This window comes from Salvelinus namaycush, chromosome 8 (assembly GCF_016432855.1).
Source record: "Salvelinus namaycush isolate Seneca chromosome 8, SaNama_1.0, whole genome shotgun sequence".
NCBI classification, from domain to species: Eukaryota; Metazoa; Chordata; class Actinopteri; order Salmoniformes; family Salmonidae; genus Salvelinus; species Salvelinus namaycush.
In genome coordinates this window covers 4,404,341-4,426,059 of record NC_052314.1, presented here as the reverse complement: position 1 = coordinate 4,426,059, position 21,719 = coordinate 4,404,341, and the positions used below count along the sequence as shown (strand labels likewise).

At 42.7% G+C, this 21,719-nt stretch overlaps 1 protein-coding gene across 1 annotated transcript in view; it reads left to right on the top strand.

Moving 5' to 3' along the window:
* LOC120051657 (mucin-2-like) overlaps window positions 1–19,877 on the top strand; it is a 28,798-nt gene extending 8,921 nt beyond the window's left edge. Inside the window, exons 16-39 of the mRNA XM_038998549.1 lie at window positions 317–572; window positions 1,655–1,793; window positions 1,986–2,096; window positions 2,744–2,923; window positions 3,087–3,326; window positions 3,587–3,743; window positions 4,410–4,480; window positions 10,333–10,507; window positions 10,711–10,958; window positions 11,351–11,534; window positions 12,022–12,235; window positions 12,862–13,037; window positions 14,280–14,349; window positions 14,515–14,615; window positions 14,751–14,782; window positions 15,041–15,218; window positions 15,490–15,594; window positions 16,347–16,387; window positions 16,849–16,971; window positions 17,354–17,458; window positions 17,894–18,022; window positions 18,991–19,030; window positions 19,247–19,370; window positions 19,667–19,877. Of these exons, the coding sequence (XP_038854477.1) occupies window positions 317–572; window positions 1,655–1,793; window positions 1,986–2,096; window positions 2,744–2,923; window positions 3,087–3,326; window positions 3,587–3,743; window positions 4,410–4,480; window positions 10,333–10,507; window positions 10,711–10,958; window positions 11,351–11,534; window positions 12,022–12,235; window positions 12,862–13,037; window positions 14,280–14,349; window positions 14,515–14,615; window positions 14,751–14,782; window positions 15,041–15,218; window positions 15,490–15,594; window positions 16,347–16,387; window positions 16,849–16,971; window positions 17,354–17,458; window positions 17,894–18,022; window positions 18,991–19,030; window positions 19,247–19,370; window positions 19,667–19,877 (3,410 nt within the window). The remainder of the gene's footprint in view (window positions 1–316; window positions 573–1,654; window positions 1,794–1,985; window positions 2,097–2,743; window positions 2,924–3,086; window positions 3,327–3,586; window positions 3,744–4,409; window positions 4,481–10,332; window positions 10,508–10,710; window positions 10,959–11,350; window positions 11,535–12,021; window positions 12,236–12,861; window positions 13,038–14,279; window positions 14,350–14,514; window positions 14,616–14,750; window positions 14,783–15,040; window positions 15,219–15,489; window positions 15,595–16,346; window positions 16,388–16,848; window positions 16,972–17,353; window positions 17,459–17,893; window positions 18,023–18,990; window positions 19,031–19,246; window positions 19,371–19,666) is intronic.
* The last annotated feature ends 1,842 nt before the right edge of the window (window positions 19,878–21,719 follow it).

The window sequence follows — 21,719 nt, the reverse complement described above, 5'->3', positions numbered from 1 at the left end:
AAAGTAGAGGAGACAGGGGGTAACCCTGACAAATTCCCCAACCTCCCCGGTTGTGAAGGTTTCTAAAAGTTTTTATTGTGGCATCTAGTTTGTATGACAACCACATTTTGTATTTATTCTTGGGGAATAAATGAATACCTTGACCAGAGCTAAAAAATAAATTACCGTGTCTTCTCATCTCATCTGATGTCAACTTTAACAACACTTACTTACTTAATCCTCTTCCTTCCTGGAGTAAAATAGAGCCTTTAGTGAAGTTTTCCAACACTGCCAATCTTAACTTTATCCAACACTTTACATATTTCCCTGCAACCAGACAAATACACTGGTAACTGCCCAGCGTCTCAGACCTACTCTGACCAGCTCCAGAGATGTCAGCTGACTTGTAGCTCCCTGGCCAGCAAACGCCAGGGTTGTACCAACGACTTCCTCCCCGTGGATGGTTGCTCCTGCCCGGACGGACTCTACATGGATGATAGGGGCACCTGTGTACCCATGGACAAATGCCCCTGCTTCCACAACGGGGTCCACATCAAGCCTGGGAAGTCCATCAACATTCAGGAGGAGCACTGGTAAGAGACTGTTTCTATCTAATAAAGTGTCTAGCTACCTATTTAAGTGACTACTTACCGACCTACCTACCTACCCGTCTACTTATTTACCTAACTTACCTACCTACCAAAGCAGCAAATTTGTCATATTATCTGCTAGTATAAAAAGTACACAATCCTGCAATGTTACTCCAATATTAAAATAGCTCATGATATCATGTGTGTTCTTCTAGTGTCTGCAACAATGGGAAGCTTCACTGCCGTTCCTGGAAAATGCGTTCAGAGAGTAGTAAGTAGCCTTTCTGTATCCCTTTGCTATTCATATCCCATTATTCCTTTGATGTGTACAGTATTTTACCTAGACTTGTGTTCAAATACTATATGAGAGATAATTTAAATTACTTGAGTCCAGGACTAGGCTTAATCTGTTTTAAACCGGCCCTAGAAGTATTTGAAAGATAGTATTTGAACCCAGATCTAAATTGACAACTTATTGTGTAATAATAATGAAACTGCTTCTGTTACAGCCTGCCAGTCGCCGAAGGTGTTCTTGAACTGCTCCAATGACCTGGGAGTACAGTGTACACGGAGCTGTAGGAACCCAGATTTCATGGACTGTGTGAGTTGACTTGTTGACTTCCATTAGTACCTGACCTAAGGGTTGACTTCTTTATTTAATTCCGTCTCTCTCCTTGACCACAGTTCTCCGCAGAGTGTGAGTCTGGGTGCAAGTGTCCCATGAGTCTGTGGGAGGATGGGAAAGGTATGTGTGTGAAAAAACATGAATGCCCATGCAGCCATGATGGATTCCTCTACGCCCCAGGAAAACAGATCCCAAACGGATGTAACACTTGGTGAGTTATTGAGCTTTTATGGTTATATGTTATTATCTGATATAAAACGATACAATGTGAGGTTATGTGGTATGATATGACATTGTATGATATGGTACCATAAATAATAGAAATTCTAGACTAAAACGAAATGGAATGAGATTTCATGACACAAAATGAGGGCTTCCTTCATCCTCTCTAGCTAATGTGATCAGGATTGTATTTGAAGAGGATATTTGACTTAGTGTCTCTCATACTGTACACATGTAGCACCTGTAAGAGTGGGAAATGGGAGTGCACAGATAAGAAGTGCCCAGGAACCTGTACCATCTACGGCAGTGGCCATTACAAAACCTTTGATGAGCGCACATATGGCTTCCAAGGAAAATGTGGCTATGTGGCTGTCCAGGTAATCAATGCTTATCAGGACATCTCAATACATTGCAATTTATTTCAATTAAATTGTGATGTGTTTTTATACAAAAAAAATATGTTTGTATAATAGTACTGCTGTTGTCTTCTATATTACCAACTAATCATTTAAATTGCAAAAGTCTCATTTGGTTTCTAAAGTACTCTCTCCCCCTGTCTCTCTTTTAAGAACAAATGTGGGAACCGGCCTGTCCAGGACAACTTCATGGTGATCACAGAGAACATACCGTGTGGAACCACAGGCACCACTTGCTCCAAGTCTGTCAGGGTTCAACTGGGGGTAAGACTGGACAAAAGACTCCCTCTAACAGGCGGCTGGTGGCACCTTCAATGGGAAGGATGGGCTCACAGTAATGGCTGGAACGGAATGAATGGAATGGCATCAAATGCATGACTGGTTTTGATGTGTTTGATACCATTCCATTTACTCCACTCCAGGCTTTATAATGAGCCGTTCTCCTTTCTATATCGGTTGGATCATATTGAGAGATCATTTGACATTCATACATACAATAACAATACATCATTTTGCGTTATTTAGCAAATGCTCTTATTCAGAGCGACTTATTCAGAGTGGCAGTACAATTAGTGAATTCAACTAAAGTAGGTAAAATGACCATCACAATCATTGCAAGTAAAACTTTCTTCCAAATAGCCACTAACCTCAAAAATCAGTACGACATTCAAGCCATTTTTTTTCTTCATAAAAAGCTTTAGAAAGTGTATTGTTTGTCATAGTTTTGCAAAATTCCAGTAACTTTCCCCAACTTCCCTGTTTTTCCAGAAATCATAATTGCAAATTTTCTGAAATTACGAGGGAATAAGGAGGAAATCCTTCTGGAAAACCTGGGATTTTGGGGAAAGTTACCAGAATTTTGCAACCCTAATTGTCTGTGAACAGGAAGTGATAAATCCTTATCCTTACAGAGAACAGAGCTGAAACTATCAAAGGGGACTTATGAAATGGTGAACCTAGGAGTGGGCTCTCAGATCCAGTACCGAGTGAGGACCGTCGGTCTGTACCTGATTGTTGAGTCAGACATCGGGATCGCAGTGCTGTGGGACCGCAAAACTACCGTCCGCATCGTCCTGGAGCCACAGCATAGTGTAAGTTTAGTGTTGAAGGGTTAACACATAGAGAACCTGTGATGAAATAGACTCGAAATAGATGAACAAGACATCAGACATCAGTATGCATTGTGTATTGCTAACAGTGACTGATTTGGTACAGTTCCACTGTGTATGCCTTATCGTTTCTATGTGTCTATAGGGAGCAGTGTGCGGCCTGTGTGGGAACTATAATGGAGACGGCAGAGATGACTTCACCACGCAAGGTCAGCTAGTAGTCAGCAGCCCTGTGGATTTTGCTAACAGCTGGAAAGTGTCAAGCACTTGCCCCGACGCAGAAAGCAACGTGGACCCATGTGGCGCCAGACCCAACCGTCACAACTGGGCTAAGATGCAGTGCAGCATCATCACAGGAAAGACTTTCCAACTGTGCCACAAGAAGGTACAGTGCTGCAGCGGATTGCTATGTATATACCATACAATTATAAACCTAGTGAAAGTATCAGGCAGAACACTGAAAGACTGGTGGACAGTCAAACTTCTGAACCAAAAAATACACCCAAATCGTTTAAAACATTGACTTTCTTGTCATCCTCATATGATTTTTATATGTGTTTTGAAAAATGCTGTAAGAAACAAAATAAAACAAAAAAAATAAAGTATTAGTGCATCTTGTGTGCTCTCCCTGTATGTGTTTTACAGGTAGACCCTACTCTGTACTTTGAGAACTGTGTGAAAGACTCCTGTGCCTGTGATACTGGTGGAGACTGTGAGTGTTTCTGTACAGCTGTAGCAGCCTACGCCCAGGCCTGCACTGAAGCTGGAGTCTGTGTTGCATGGAGAACACCAGAGATCTGTCGTAAGTACAACACATATTTTTTGGGGGTTCATTATGCTTGTGTCCCAAAGGTCACACACTTCCACTGTTTGACTGTCAGGCTTGGCATTGAAATGATTTGACATGTCTGGTGTAATTTGACTGATTAGAATTTACAATGCTAAGTAAATGAATATGTTGTTGAAAGAACCCAAACTTGGTGACAATGTGAGGATGTGGATCTAAAGTATATTTTAGCTTGTTGGTTTAAACAGATATCTTAATGTGTAACGTTATAGTGGATGAATTTGACCAGGGTACCTAGGGTTCTGATAAAAAGTAATGCACTTCATATGGAATAGGGTGCCACTTGCTGAGGGCATGCAATGTGTATTCAGTGTATGAACCTGTACGTTTTCCCTTTTGTAGCTGTGTTCTGTGACTACTACAACGATCCAGGTGAATGTGAATGGCATTACAGCCCTTGCCACACACCTTGCTACAAGACCTGTCTGAATCCAAATGGGACCTGTGACAACCCTCTTCCCAATCTGGAAGGTGAGGCAGCATGCTATTTGATTTGATTGGCATCAGCCTGCATGTTTGTTCCATATGCACATGCCCTTCTTTGCAAAATATGAATTTCATTATATTCATTATATTTAATAACTCAATCAAAACAACTAAATCACAATGTCTTCTTTATAGGTTGTTACCCACAATGCCCTCCAGATAGGCCAATATTTGATGAAGAGACCGGGGAGTGTGTTGAGGAATGTGTTAATAAAACAACAACAACACCAACACCAACAACAACACCGTGGACACCAACAACTACCACATTGACAACAGAACCTCCAACAACAACACCAACACCACCAACAACCACACCAACACCACCATCAACAACAACAACACCAATACCACCAACACCAACAACAACAACAACCACACCAATACCACCAACAACAACCACACCAATACCGACAACAACCACACCAATACCACCAACAACTATCCCCCAGACAACAGAGCCAACAACTACTCCTTGTATTCCTACCTGTGAGTGGTCAGAATGGTATGATGAAGATGATGATAAAGACAAGAGCGACTGGGAAACGTATTGGAATATCACACAGAGTGGAAAAGAAGTGTGTGAAGATCCACAGGATATTGAATGTGTAGCTACAGACTATCCTGATACGAGCCTAGAGGACTATGTAGCTTCGACAGGCCAAGTTGTGGAGTGCGATGTTGACTTCGGATTAATATGTGAAGAAAAAAAACAGACTCAGAGACCATATAAGTGCAAGAACTATAAGATTAGAGTCCTGTGCTGCGTTGAATGTTTATCAACAACATCACCAAAACCAACAACACCACCAACAACAACAACAACACCTTCACCACCACCAACAACAACAATACCAATACAAACAACAACAACAACACCAATACCAACAACAACAACAACACCAATACCAACAACAACAACCACACCAATAGATACAACAACAACAACAACACCAACAACAACAACCACACCAATAGATACAACAACAACAACACCAAAACCAACAACAACAACACCAACACCAACAACAACAACACCAACAACAACAACCACACCAATAGATACAACAACAACAACAACACCAAAACCAACAACAACCACACCAATAGATACAACAACAACAACAACACCAAAACCAACAACAACAACCACACCAATAGATACAACAACAACAACACCAAAACCAACAACAACAGCCACACCAATAGATACAACAACAACAACAACACCAACACCAACAACAACAACAACAACACCACCAACAACCACACCAATACCAACAACAACAACCACAACAACAACAACAACACCCATACCACCAACAACAACAACACCAACACCACCAACTACAACAACACCAATACCACCAACAACCACACCCATACCACCAATACCATCAACAACTACACCAACAACAACACCATTACCACCAACAACTACCACAGCAACAACAACACCAATACCAACAACAACACCAATACCAACAACAACACCAATACCAACAACAACAACAACCACACCAATACCACCAACAACAACACCAACAACAACAACAATAACACTATTACCAACAACAACAACACAACCAATACCAACAACAACAACCACACCCATACCATCAACAACAACAACAACCACACCAATGCCAACAACAACACCAATACCAACAACAACACCAATACCAACAACAACACCAATACCAACAACAACACCAATACCAACAACAACAACAACCACACCAACAACAACAACAACAACACCAATACCACCAACAACAACCACACCCATACCAACAACAACCACACCAACACCAACAACAACCACACCCATACCAACAACAACCACACCAACAACAACAACAACAACACCAATACCACCAACAACAACCACACCCATACCAACATCAACCACACCAACACCAACAACAACCACACCCATACCAACAACAACAACAACACCACCAACAACAACAATACCACCAACACCAACAACAACCACACCAATACCGACAACAACCACACCAATACCACCAACAACTACCCCCCAGACAACAGAGCCAACAACTACTCCTTGTATTCCTACCTGTGAGTGGTCAGAATGGTATGATGAAGATGATGATAAAGACAAGAGCGACTGGGAAACGTATTGGAATATCACACAGAGTGGAAAAGAAGTGTGTGAAGATCCACAGGATATTGAATGTGTAGCTACAGACTATCCTGATACGAGCTTAGAGGACTATGTAGCTTCGACAGGCCAAGTTGTGGAGTGCGATGTTGACTTCGGATTAATATGTGAAGAAAATAAACAGACTCAGAGACCATATAAGTGCAAGAACTATAAGATTAGAGTCCTGTGCTGCGTTGAATGTTTATCAACAACATCACCAAAACCAACAACCCCACCAACACCAACAACAACAACGACAACACCTTCACCACCAACAACAACCACACAAACAACAACAACAACACCACCAACAACACCAATACCAACAACAACAACACCACCTTCACCACCAACAACACCACCAACAACAACAACACCACAAACAACAACACCACCTTCACCACCAACAACACCACCACCAACAACAACAACACCACAAACAACAACAACAACACCACCACCAACAACACCACCAACAACAACAACAACAACACCACCACCAACAACAACAACCACACCAATACCACCAACAACAACAACACCCATACCACCAATACCATCAACAACACCACCAACAACAACAACACCACAAACAACAACAACAACAACACCACCAACAACAACAACAACAACACCACAAACAACAACAACACCAACAACACCACCAACAACAACAACACCCATACCACCAATACCACCAACAACAACACCAACAACAACAACACCAACAACAACAACAACCACACCAGTGCCAACAACACCCATACCACCAATACCATCAACAACACCACCAACAACAACAACCACACCAATGCCAACAACAACAACAACAACACCAACAACAACAACACCAATACCACCACCAACAACAACAACAACAACACCCATACCACCAGTACCATCAACAACACCACCAACAACAACAACAACCACACCAATGCCAACAACAACAACACCCATACCACCAGTACCATCAACAACACCACCAACTACAACAACACCCATACCACCAATACCATCAACAACAACACCAACAACAGCAACACCCACACCACCAACAACAACAACAACAACACCCATACCACCAATACCATCAACAACACCACCAACAACAACAACAACCACACCAATGCCAACAACAACAACACCCATACCACCAGTACCATCAACAACACCACCAACTACAACAACACCCATACCACCAATACCATCAACAACACCACCAACTACAACAACACCCATACCACCAATACCATCAACAACACCACCAACAACAACAACAACCACACCAATGCCAACAACAACAACACCAACAACAACAACACCCATACCACCAATACCATCAACAACAACACCAACACCAACAACACCAACACCAACAACAACAACAACAACACCAACAACAACAACACCAATACCACCAACAACAACAACAACACCAATACCATCAACAACACCACCAACAACAACAACAACACCAATACCACCAACAACACCACCAACAACAACAACAACACCAATACCACCAACAACAACAACACCCATAACACCAATACCATCAACAACAACAACCACACCACCAGTGCCATCAACAACACCACCAACAACAACAACAACCACACCAATGCCAACAACAACAACACCCATACCACCAGTGCCATCAACAACACCACCAACAACAACAACAACCACACCAATGCCAACAACAACAACAACCACACCAATACCAACAACAACAACACCCATACCACCAGTGCCATCAACAACACCACCAACAACAACAACAACCACACCAATGCCAACAACAACAACACCCATACCACCAATACCATCAACAACAACACCACCAACAACAACAACACCCATACCACCAATACCATCAACAACAACACCCATACCACCAACAACAACAACAACAACAACACCCATACCACCAACAACACCAACAACAACAACACCCACACCACCAACAACAACAACAACAACACCCATACCACCAGTACCATCAACAACACCACCAACAACAACAAAAACCACACCAATGCCAACAACAACAACACCAACACCAACAACAACAACAACACCCATAACACCAGTACCATCAACAACAACACCAACAACAACAACAACACCAACACCATCAACAACACCAATACCACCACCAACAACAACACCCATACCACCAATACCATCAACAACACCACCAACACCAACAACAACAACACCAACAACAACAACAACAACAACCACACCAATACCACCAACAACAACAACACCCATAACACCAATACCATCAACAACACCACCAACAACAACAACCACACCAATGCCAACAACAACAACAACACCCATACCACCAATACCATCAACAACAACAACACCAATACCACCAATACCATCAACAACACCACCAACAACAACAACAACAACAACCACACCAATACTACCAACAACAACAACAACCACACCAATACCACCAACAACAACAACACCCATACCACCAATACCATCAACAACACCACCAACAACAACAACCACACCAATACCAACAACAACAACAACCACACCAATACCAACAACAACAACAACACCAATACCACCAACAACAACAACACCAATACCAACAACAACAACAACACCAATACCAACAACAACACCACCAACAACAACAACAACCACACCAATACCACCAACAACAACACCCATACCACCAATACCATCAACAACACCACCAACAACAACAACCACACCAATACCAACAACAACAACAACCACACCAATACCACCAACAACAACAACACCAATACCAACAACAACAACAACACCAATACCACCAACAACAACAACACCAATACCACCAACAACAACATCAACAATACCACCACCACCAACAACCACACCAACACCACCAACAACAACATCAACAACAACAACCACACCAATACCAATACCAACAACAACAATACCACCAACAACCACACCCATACCACCACCAACAACAACACCAATACCAACAACAACAACACCAATACCACCAACAACAACAACACCAATACCAACAACAACAACCACACCAATACAAACAACAACAACAACACCAACAACAACAACCACACCCATATCACCAACAACAACAACAACAACCACACCAATACCACCAATACCATCAACAACAACAACACCAACACCAACAACAACACCCATACCACCAACAACAACAACACCAACACCACCAACACCATCAACAACAACAACCACACCAATACCACCAATACCATCAACAACAACAACACCAACACCAACAACAACACCCATACCACCACCAACAACAACAACACCACCACCACCACCACCAACAACTACCACACCTAAACCACCAACTACAACGGAAGCCATAACTCTAACCACAACCCCAACGACAACAGAAGAATCAACCACAACCCCCAGGACAACTGAAAAACCAACCACACCCACCCCTGTCATAGACACCACAACCACTAAAGCTCCTACAACACCTAAACCACCAACTACAACAGAAGCCACAACTCCAATGACATCCACATCACCAACAACCCATGAATCAGTTGTCACCGGTCCTCCAATAACTGTTCCGACACCAGTAACAGGAGGTGTAGTCAGTTCAATGCCAACCACAACTGGGACACCAACCCCACCACCAATCACTTGTCCTGAGTGGGACAAAGTGGTAAGTACCTCAATATAACCATCCCATAATCAACTGGGCTCCCTTAACTTTGATAACACATAGCCAACATTTGATGTCAACGAGGGTCGAAAAGTCCTTTCAGAGACTTATCAATTGATTCCTGTGTGAATTGTGAAAGATCTCTGATGACGTGTAATTTTCTATTCTCTCGAAAACATCAGCAAAATGAGACTTTCTGGCTGTGCAACTGCACTTTGGCCAGATGCATTGAAAACAACACCATTGAGATCATCGCATACAAATGCCCAGAGCCTGAGCCAATCACATGTACCAATGGCAAGAAACCAGTGCTACAGTGGGATGAGTTCTACTGCTGCCAACACTACGTGTGTGACTGTGAGTTGTGAAAGCTTCTTCTTCTCCTCCTCTGACCTGGTCAAGAAGGTCGATGGCCATGTCCAGTTTCTGTAATAACATACACGTCCTTATCACTAACATTTGGAATAACACTCAATATAAATATTACTTCAGAAAAAAAAATTGTTAACAGAGGATCGTAATGTCTGTCTGCTTTATAACAGTGTTTATTTTCATTACAGGTGTCTGTGAGGGTTGGGGAGACCCCCATTACATCACCTTCGACGGGCTCTTCTACAGCTTCCAAGGGAACTGTACCTATGTGCTGATGGAGGAGATGTGGCCGCGTCACCAATTTAAGATCTACATCGACAATGTCAACTGTGATCCCACCGAGGATGTGTCTTGTCCTCGAGCCATCATCGTGTCCTACCGCTCAACAGTTATAACACTGAAGAATCACAACCTCATTGGAGCTGCTCAGTTGGAGGTAACTTAAGTGGATAAACTGGCTCAGAAATCAATATAAGCAATTAAGGCCGTATATACGTTGAATGGCTGGATTTGGGGCCTAAAGGACTGGGGAAAAAATCTTTGAAAATGAAAGACAATTCTCTTCCATTATTTCACTCTCTGAACTGAATTGTGTATTAGTTCTCAACATCCGTAGCTTTCATTGATACAAAATATGAAGTTGATGTTCTCCATCAACTTAATTCAACCTGTAATGTCATGATATTAGTAAGTCACCTTGCCTTTCTTTAAGAGATCCTGAAGATGGATTGATCTCTCTCTCTCTTCCATCCCTTTTTCCTATCCTTTTCTATCCCCCCATCCGTCCGTCTCTCTTTCATCCCTCTCTCCCTGCCATCTGTCTTTCAGGCTCTTATTGATGGAGTTTCCCTGAGACTACCCTTCACACGGCACGGTGTGAAGGTGATGAACTCTGGTATCAACATGGTCTTGGAGATAGCACACCTCCAGGTGGTAGTTACCTTTGGTGTCACTGGCTTCAGCGTCAACCTTCCTTGGCAACACTTTGGCAACAATACACAGGGTCATTGTGGTAAGGACTTAGTTTCATTCATTTGTTGTCCTCAAACTCTGTATCTTGTGCATTTAAACAAACAGCTATAAGAGCTGAGAAATGATTGTGAATCACTTAACTTAAACAGAGAGAGGTCACGTGGTATTCTGAGCAGGGTGTGAGAAAGACTAATGGAGTGATCCTTGAATTGATGGAAATCATTTAGCCAAGGTTGCAGGTGAACAACTAGCCTGGTCCCAGATCTGTTTGGGTTCTTTATACCAAAACCCTATGGTTGTTGTCAGATATCGAACCTTAGGGTTTGGCAAGACAGCACAAACTGATCAGGGACCAGGGTAGCAAACAATGGTTTGGGCTTTCCTGTCTGGTGTCTGATATTTTTACTGTATGTGCTGTACTAAATGTGAGAAAGCTTCAACAAAGGTTTCCAATGTATGTATTACTTTTAATAGCTGCAAATGTCAAAATAAACGACTTGAACCTGAACTGTATGAATCTCTTTCAGGAACATGTAGCAACAACCAGGCTGATGACTGCATGTTGCCAGGAGGTCAGCTGGTGGAGAACTGTGCTGTGATGGCAGACTACTGGCAAGCCAAGGACATCTCCCAGCCTGACTGCCATGTGCCACCTGGAATCCCCACCAACTCTCCTCTCCCTGAACCCACACAGAAGCCATGCAAGCCAGACTCCTCTGTCTGTGATCTCCTGAAGGACAGGTAAACCTCCCTAAAGGCACTGTGATCTCCTGAAGGACAGGTAAACCTCCCTAAAGGCACTGTGATCTCCTGAAGGACTGGTAAACCTCCCTAAAGGCACTGTGATCTCCTGAAGGACAGGTCAACCTTCCTAAAGGCACTGTACATGTTCTCTAATAAAATATCATGCTTAGGGTGATCACATTTAAATGACCCAAATGCAGGACTGTGTGGGAATGTTGCCAGCTACTACATTGAACAGTCTTTCAGGAGTGGCCAGCTACTCCATTGAACAGTCTGTGCTGATTGGCCAGCTACTACATTGAACAGTCTGTGCTGATTGGCCAGCTACTACATTGAACAGTCTGTGCTGATTGGCCAGCTACTCCATTGAACAGTCTGTGCTGATTGGCCAGCTACTCCATTGAACAGTCTGTCAGGAGTTTAAGTAAAGTTAGAAGTCCTGTTGTAACGATCAACAATCTAACTTATCACAGGCTAAATTCTCACATGCAATGATGTAGCTCTTTACCTCTAAACTATACACAGAAGTGTGTTTTGTGTCTGACAGAAACATATATGATTCTTACAGTGTATTTGGAAGGTCTGTTTCTCATATACCTTCATCTCTGGTTTTCAACACACAGCATTTTTGCAGCCTGTCATCCGTTTGTCTCACCTGACAACTTCTACAAGGGCTGTGTCTATGACAGCTGCCACGTGTCCAACCCAGCGGTGGAGTGCACCAGTCTGCAGACATACGCTGCTGCCTGTGCCCAGTTTGGAGTATGCATCTACTGGAGAAACCACACCGAGCTCTGTGGTAGGCTTACTGTACTCGTTATAAAAATCCAGACTCACCATGTTAAATAGGACTCACCTAATAAGGATAGATAAATAAGTTCACCATTGAAGAGATAGGAAGTACTATGTAGATGACCAGGAACCAGGAACTGTGTAGATGAGACCAGGAACGATACTATACTAACACAACTTAGTATGTGTTGTAGATCAGACCAGGAACAATACTATACTAACACAACTTAGTATGTGTTGTAGATCAGACCAGGAACAATACTATACTAACACAACTTAGTATGTGTTGTAGATCAGACCAGGAACAATACTATACTAACACAACTTAGTATGTGTTGTAGATCAGACCAGGAACAATACTATACTAACACAACTTAGTATGTGTTGTAGATCAGACCACACAATAGAGGAGGGGGGTTTCTATTTGTAAATATTAGATTAGTGCATTTTTGTATTTGAAGTGATAAATGATGGAGATAGTGGACATCCTTGTCTGGTTCCTCTTTGTAATGTGTAAAATAGTATCGGGCTTCAGTCCTACAATCAACTGATTGTAAATAATTAGTCAGAACATTTTTCCATGGTGATAACACTTTTTACATTAGCAGTTGTCACAAAGTGCTTATACAGAAACCCAGCCTAAAACCCCAAACAGCAAGCGATTCAGATGTAGAAGCACGGTGGCTTGGAAAAACTCTTTAGAAAGGCAGGAACCTAGGAAGAAACCTAGAGAGGAACCAGAATCTGAGGGGTGGCCAGTCCTCTTCTGGTTGTGCTGGGTGGGGATTATAAGAGTACATGGCCATTAAGGCCAGATTGTTCAACAGCAGGTTCAGTCGAGAAAGAAAGAGAGAGAGGGAGAGAGAGAGAGAGGGTCGAAACAGCAGGTCCTGGACAAGCACATCCGTTGAACAGGACAGGGTTCCATAGCCGCAGTCACAACAGCAGAAAATGGATCAGCATTACGACCAGGTTGACTGGGGACAGGCACAGCCAGGAGTCGTCAGGCCAGGTAGTCCTGAGGCATGGTCCTTGTGCTCAGGTCCTCTGTGAAGGGAGAGAGAGAGAGATGAATTATAGGTAGCATACTTAAGATCACCCAGGACACCAGAGAAGACAGGAGAATGATACCAGATAGGACATTCTGACCCTAGCCCCCCGGCACACAGACTATTGCAGTATGTATACTGGAGACTGAGACAGAGGGTTCGGGTGTCACTATAGACTGAGTTGTATCTTTCTTCAACAGCCAGCGACTGCCCAGCTGACAAAGTCTACAAGCCCTGCGGTCCTGCAGAACAGCCAACCTGTGATGACAAGTAGGTTTCTATTTAGAGATTGGCTAGCGGCATGTTTTATGTTAACTGAGGTAGACAACGTTATGACTGTCAAATAAGACAAAGAGAAAATACCTACCTACAGTTAAAGATAGAGTTGCTGTACATTGGAAATAGGAGTTGTCACTGTAATGTTGTGTTCTACAGTCCAGACGAGTCTAGGATGAACTTCACCACAGAAGGCTGCTTCTGTCCTGATGGGATGAAACTCTTCAACAAGGAATCAGGGATCTGTGTTGATAAGTGTGGTGAGTGTTCCCAGTTACTGCCATTGGTCCATTTCATGTTGACGATACAGAGAAGATGGTTAGGACTTTAGCCTTTTCAAGGATGTTTCAGGTCTATGAATGTTCTACTAAATGGTGGTGTTTGTGTTTTTGAAGGATGCCTTGACCCTGAAGGTGTTCCGCGAGAGGTAAGTTAGACCTTTTGGTTTTGATTCATCGTTATTTTATTTTACTACTTAATAATAGCCTGTTATCTAGTCCACTGGCTCTGTCATGGATGATGCCAGAGGTTTCTATGAGGACCTACTTACAGCGTCCACACAGCATTATTCCACATTGTCTGAAACCCAAATGCCCCCCTTATGCCCTATAACCTATTTAGTGCACTACATTTGACCAAACCCATTGATAGAATCACACTCCCTTCTTGTTGTATCTCATCACAGTTCAACGAGAGGTTTGAGTACAAGTGCCAGGATTGCGTTTGTTTGGAGTCCACCAAGGCTGTGACCTGTAAACCCAAGGTCTGCTCCAAACCACCAGTAGAGATATGCACTGGTCCAGGCTTTGTATATGTCAACCAAACCGATCCATCCGATCCATGCTGCTCCAGCCTCGTCTGCCGTAAGGATCTCCCAACACTTTTTCACCTTACATATTATAATCAGATCTATTTCAACAGTATTGTGCCGACCTGAACCGTACTGTGCAGGCTTGGATATGTTCTTTTCACATTGTCCTTTCCAGCACGGTTCCAGGAACTGTGGTGGACGTGTAACCAGGCCAGTGCCGTACAGCTGGGCTCAGCTCAGTCGTGTTGAAAACACACACATAGTGAAGACATGAATCAGCTCATATTATAATGTCCATACTCTGTTATTGTTTCCCCTTCTAGGTTGTGACAGCAGCACTTGCCCACCAACCAACATGAACTGTCCTATTGGGTTCGTGCCAGTGGTTTCAGTCCCGGAGGGAAAATGCTGTCCAGAGCACACATGTGGTAAAGTCTCTTTACCTAGATCTACACTATCTAGACTATCTACATGTGGTATGGTCTCTTTACCCAGATCTATACTATCTAGACTATCTACATGTGGTAAAGTCTCTTTACCTAGATCTATACTATCTAGACTATCTACATGTGGTAAAGTCTCTTTACCTAGATCTATACTATCTAGACTATCTACATGTAGTAAAGTCTCTTTACCTAGATCTATACTATCTAGACTATCTACATGTGGTAAAGTCTCTTTACCTAGATCTATACTATCTAGACTATCTACATGTAGTAAAGTCTCTTTACCTAGATATATACTATCTACATGTGGTAAAGTCTCTTTACCTAGATCTATACTATCTAGACTATCTACATGTGGTAAAGTATCTTTACCTAGATCTATACTATCTACATGTGGTAAAGTCTCTTTACCTAGATCTACACTATCTAGACTATCTAAATGTGGTAAAGTCTCTTTACCTAGATCTATACTATCTAGACTATCTACATTTGGTAAAGTCTCTTTACCTAGATCTATACTATCTAGACTATCTACATGTGGTAAAGTCTCTTTACCTAGATCTATACTATCTACACTATCTACATGTGGTAAAGTCTCTTTACCTAGATCTATACTATCTACATGTGGTAAAGTCTCTATCTTGTATTGCTGTGTTTTTATTGCTGAGATAATCATGGATTGGTTGTCTGTGTCTCTCTCTCAATTGGTTGTTTGTCTCTCTTGTCTCTTCCAGAGCCTAAAAGAGTTTGTCTTCACAAAGGCGTTGAATACCTGGTAATGACAAACTGTTCTGCTCTCTCATCTGAAATGTTTATTACATAAATTAACACTGTTTATATATACTTGTTTTAATATATTGCAGTACATGTACAGTAAATCTCATGCGCTATATGGGTTCATGTCAAATAGTTTCGAAGAGAGTGGGTTTCCTTGATCCACTGTGATAGAGAGAGTGGGTTTCCTTGTTCCACTGTGATAGAGAGAGTGGGTTTCCTTGTTCCAATATGTCAGAGAGAGTGGGTTTCCTTGTTCCACTGTGATAGAGAGAGTGGGTTTCCTTGTTCCAATATGTCAGAGAGAGTGGGTTTCCTTGTTCCACTGTGTTAGAGACTGTGGAAATCCTGGTTCCCCTGTGTTAGAGACAGTGGAAATCCTGGTTCCCCTGTGTTAGAGACAGGTGGTATCCTTGTTCCCCTGAAGTAATGTGTAATGTAATGAGTTACTTGTTCTTCTAGCCCAATTCTAAAGTACCAGGATCAGAGTGCCAGGAGTGCACCTGCACCAACAAAGTGGACCCCAAGTCTGGTCATTACCAAATTGACTGTGGATTCATGCAATGTGACAAAGATTGTGAAAAGGTAAGAACTGGTATAGCTGCCGTGTCTGCTCACATTTCAAATATTTACCAAAAGTTGAAATACCATTGAGTACCTTAAACTTATTCAGTCAACAAGTTTTTATACTTTAATCGGCTGGTTTCCTAGACCCAGATTAAGTAATTAAGTAAACCTTGTCTGATTCAGAACTGCCGACAGATTAATCCTAGTCCTTGATTTAAAAAAAAATCTCAATTGGAAGTGAGGCATCCGGGCGGTGAGGCATCTGTTCTTGAGTTATTCTATTCTATAGAGTCTACTGGGAAGGCTATCGGTTGTATTCACACTTTAATAACATGTATAATTATTATCATTATTTTTAGGTGTTGCCGCAAGTCACTCATGTGTTCCTCTTGTCCTGCAGGGATATGAGTACCAGGAGCCAGACTATTCCTCAGATGACTGCTGTGGTAAATGTGTTCAGACCCACTGTGTCCTCCAGATCAATGGGACCAAGCAGTTGTTGAAGGTAGGTAGCGGTTCTGTCAGTTTAACTGTCACAGATTAACTAAGAAGTAGCAAGTAGTTCTCTGATAAATATCTATATTGTTGTGTGTGTGTGGGGGGGGGGGGGGGGGGGAACAAGCTTCCCCATAATGTGAGGACAGAGGAGTGCCTGCCCATCTTCCTAAAACCTCTGACACCCTACCTCTTTAAAGAGTGTCTTAAATAAATCCCAGTCCGCCCCACCCCCTACGATTGTGGTATGTTGTTGTCTCACTTAGCTATCTTATGACAAATGCACTAATGTAAAAACGTTTTGGATAAGAGCGTCTGCTAAATTACAAACATTTGTGTGTGTGTGTGTGTGTGTGTGTGTGTGTGTGTGTGTGTGTGTGTGTGTGTGTGTGTGTGTGTGTGTGTGTGTGTGTGTGTGTGTGTGTGTGTGTGTGTGTGTGCCCAGCATGGAGATACATGGTCAGCTCCTGGTGACAAGTGCCAGCAGTACAGCTGTGTGAAAAACGGTGATAACTATCTGACCCAGAGCTCCAACATCCATTGCCCACCCTTCCAGCAGGCCAACTGCCAGCCTGTGAGTACAGTACACAACATAACAAGAACAGAAAGGCCAGCCTGTGAGTACAGTACTCAACATAACAAGAACAGATAGGCCAGGCTGTGAGTACGGTACACAAAATAACAAGAACAGAAAGGCCAGCCTGTGAGTACAGTACAGTACTCAACATAACAAGAACAGATAGGCCAGCCTGTGAGTACAGTACACAACATAACAAGAACAGATAGGCCAGCCTGTGAGTACAGTGCAGTACTCAACATAACAAGAACAGAAAGGCCAGCCTGTGAGTACAGTACTTAATATAACAAGAACACATAGGCCAGCCTGTGAGTACAGTACTCAACATAACAAGAAAAGAAAGGCCAGCCTGTGAGTACAGTACTCAATATAACAAGAACAGATAGGCCAGCCTGTGAGTACAGTACTCAACATAACAAGAACAGATAGGCCAGGCTGTGAGTACAGTGCAGTACTCAACATAACAAGAACAGAAAGGCCAGCCTGTGAGTACAGTACTCAATATAACAAGAACAGATAGGCCAGCCTGTGAGTACAGTACTCAACATAACAAGAAAAGAAAGGCCAGCCTGTGAGTACAGTACTCAATATAACAAGAACAGATAGGCCAGCCTGTGAGTACAGTACTCAACATAACAAGAAAAGAAAGGCCAGCCTGTGAGTACAGTACTCAACATAACAAGAACAGAAAGGCCAGCCTGTGAGTACAGGACACAACATAACAAGAACAGAAAGGCCAGCCTGTGAGTACAGTGCTCAACATAACAAGAACAGAAAGTCCTGCTCACTGCATATGCTCTCGATTACCAACATTACTGAAAATGTTTCGATACACAATCATTTTCATCAGATCGACAGTACAGTACACACGATATACCAGTTTTCATTTGACAGAAAAATTACTTCACTTATCCTAATATGAAATGTATTATGTAAAGAAAACGTTGAAACTTTTTTCTCCACAGGGTTCAATTCAGACCGCTGCAAACGGCTGCTGTAGAATTTGTAAGTATGAAAGTGAAATATTCAAAGCTGTTAACAATTTCATATCAGGATTGGAATATGATCAGATTCATGCATCATAAAACCACTGATATTCCTAATTGATCATGATTGAGAAGGAGAGCCACCTTGTAGTCAGTGGACTCAAACAGGTGCAGCTCTTTTTCATGGTCTTTCCAGACGGATCATGTATAATGGTGTGTCTCCCTCCAATACCAGGTGTGGAGAAGGACAAGGCCTGTAAGAGAGGATCCATGAAGAGTTTCATCAACCACAAGAACTGCCAGTCTATTGAGGAGGTGGAGATGCCGTACTGTGAGGGATCCTGCAACACCTTCACCAAGTGAGTGTGGAAACAATGCAAATATCACAACCAAGTGGAGCCTCATAACAGCCACAACACCATGGGGAGGTTTCCACTATCCACTTTAAGCAGAGTGATGGACTGAAAATCATTTTAAATGAATCTCTATTGAACATGCTTCTTAGTCCAGGACTCGGTTTAATCTGGGGGGAACATACCCCCCATATGTATTTGTGTTTTGTGAAACATGTCATTTGTTGAGGTGTCTTTGTCTCTTGGGAAGTAGATGATCTCTTAATCTCTGTGAACACCTCTCTTTCACTCCCGTCCTCCAGGTACTCTGCGATGGCTGCGTCTCTGGACCACTCGTGTGCCTGTTGCCAGGAGTCCCGGTCCAGTAACCGCACGGTGGACCTACAGTGTCTGAATGGAGATGTGGTGCCCTACACCTACCTACACGTGGAGGAGTGTAACTGCAGACACAGCGACTGCCACAGAGCCATTAGGGTGCCTGTCCGTAAGACACGCAGCAACACGCTGGTGTAAATGGGATCCGTACTAATCCAGATGGGACGAGTCCAGCACCAATCCACTCGCTGCTTACTAAAGAAGACCCTGCTTCACATGGCTGTTATTTATCTAATCGCTTTGATTTATATGTAAAATGTAGGTTAAATGATATTTAAAATGTAGAAACTTATGCTTACTTATCTTATTAAAATGCAACCTTTCAAATACTTATGTCCGTTGTTTGTTTTCTTGTAGAAGTCCATGCACCTTGTTTAGGAAAGCTTTGTTCTATTAAGCTGTGAAACCTCTTTAGCCTTCTTCACACTGGCAGTTTTGAAGAGATCCCCCCCCAAGAAATGTTGCATACCCGATTAGAATCTGTTTATTTTCCAACAGTTTGAACAGCCAAAAAGAACATGGAAGCAGATATTTCCAGCCACATTTCAAACCACCTTCGTAGGTCATTCGACTTGTGTCTGAGCGGTCCAATCTCGCTCAATTTGACCTCAGGTGGTTTTAAGACTGTTATTTGGCATATTGCTGGCCAGCTACTTTGTTCACAGTTTGACAAGAACGTTTGGTAGCTAACTAGTTTGTGAATCGTTTACAAACAAATTACTGAATGTGCTAGAAAGCTAAACAGTTACCTAGCTAGCTAGTAGACTGCTGTGGCTAGCTAAACAGCTACCTAGCTAGTTAGTGGACTGCTGTGGCTAGCTAAACAGCTACCTAGCTAGCTAGTGGACTGCTGTGGCTAGCTAAACAGCTACCTAGCTAGCTAGTGGACTGCTGTGGCTAGCTAAACCGTTACCTAGCTAGCTAGTGGACTGCTGTGGCTAGCTAAACAGCTACCTAGCTAGCTAGTGGACTGCTGTGGCTAGCTAAACAGCTACCTAGCTAGCTAGTTGACTGCTGTGGCTAGCTAAACAGTTACCTAGCTAGCTAGTTGACTGCTGTGGCTAGCTAAACAGTTACCTAGCTAGCTAGTGGACTGCTGTGGCTAGCTAAACAGCTACCTAGCTAGCTAGTTGACTGCTGTGGCCAGCTAAACAGCTACCTAGCTAGCTAGTGGAATGCTGTGGCTAGCTAAACAGCCAACTAGCTAGCTAGTTGACTGCTGTAGCTAGCAGCTAAACAGCTACCTAGCTAGCTGGTTGACTGCTGTGGCTAGCTAAACAGCTACCTAGCTAGCTAGTTGACTGCTGTGGCCAGCTAAACAGCTACCTAGCTAGCTAGTTGACTGCTGTGGCCAGCTAAACAGCTACCTAGCTAGCTAGTTGACATGCTGTCGCTAGCTAAACAGTTACCTAGCTAGCTAGTTGACATGCTGTGGCTAGCTAAACAGTTACCTAGCTAGCTAGTTGACTGCTGTGGCTACCTAGCTAGCTAGTTGACTTCTGTGGCTACCTAGCTAGCTAGTTGACTATTGTGGCTAGCAAAAAACCGACTTGTTTTGATAATCTGGATAAATTGGATAATCTTGTCCTTTGAGACATTAAACGTGTTCTTACACTCTGATTCTGAACATTCAAAGCAACTAGGAAATGTCCATGGCAGGCAATATTGTCACCTTAGCTTGCTACTTAACGTCTGAGTGTTAGGAAGCATGAGCGCCACCACCAATTAGCCTACACCACTGCTCACACATTACTAAGACAACTAGCATAGCCATGTCAACAAATGACTGCTGTCTGAATACACACATGAAGGTGATTTGGTCACTTGTAACTGTTTAGACAGTCAGTATTGGTGAACCACTGATCCGTTCACATCCCTTTGTCTTTTGCCAATGTTAGGGACCCCCATACATACAAACAGTGCTTTTAACACACTTCTTTATTCCTACACTTTGCACTTCAAAATACATTTCAGCTCTGT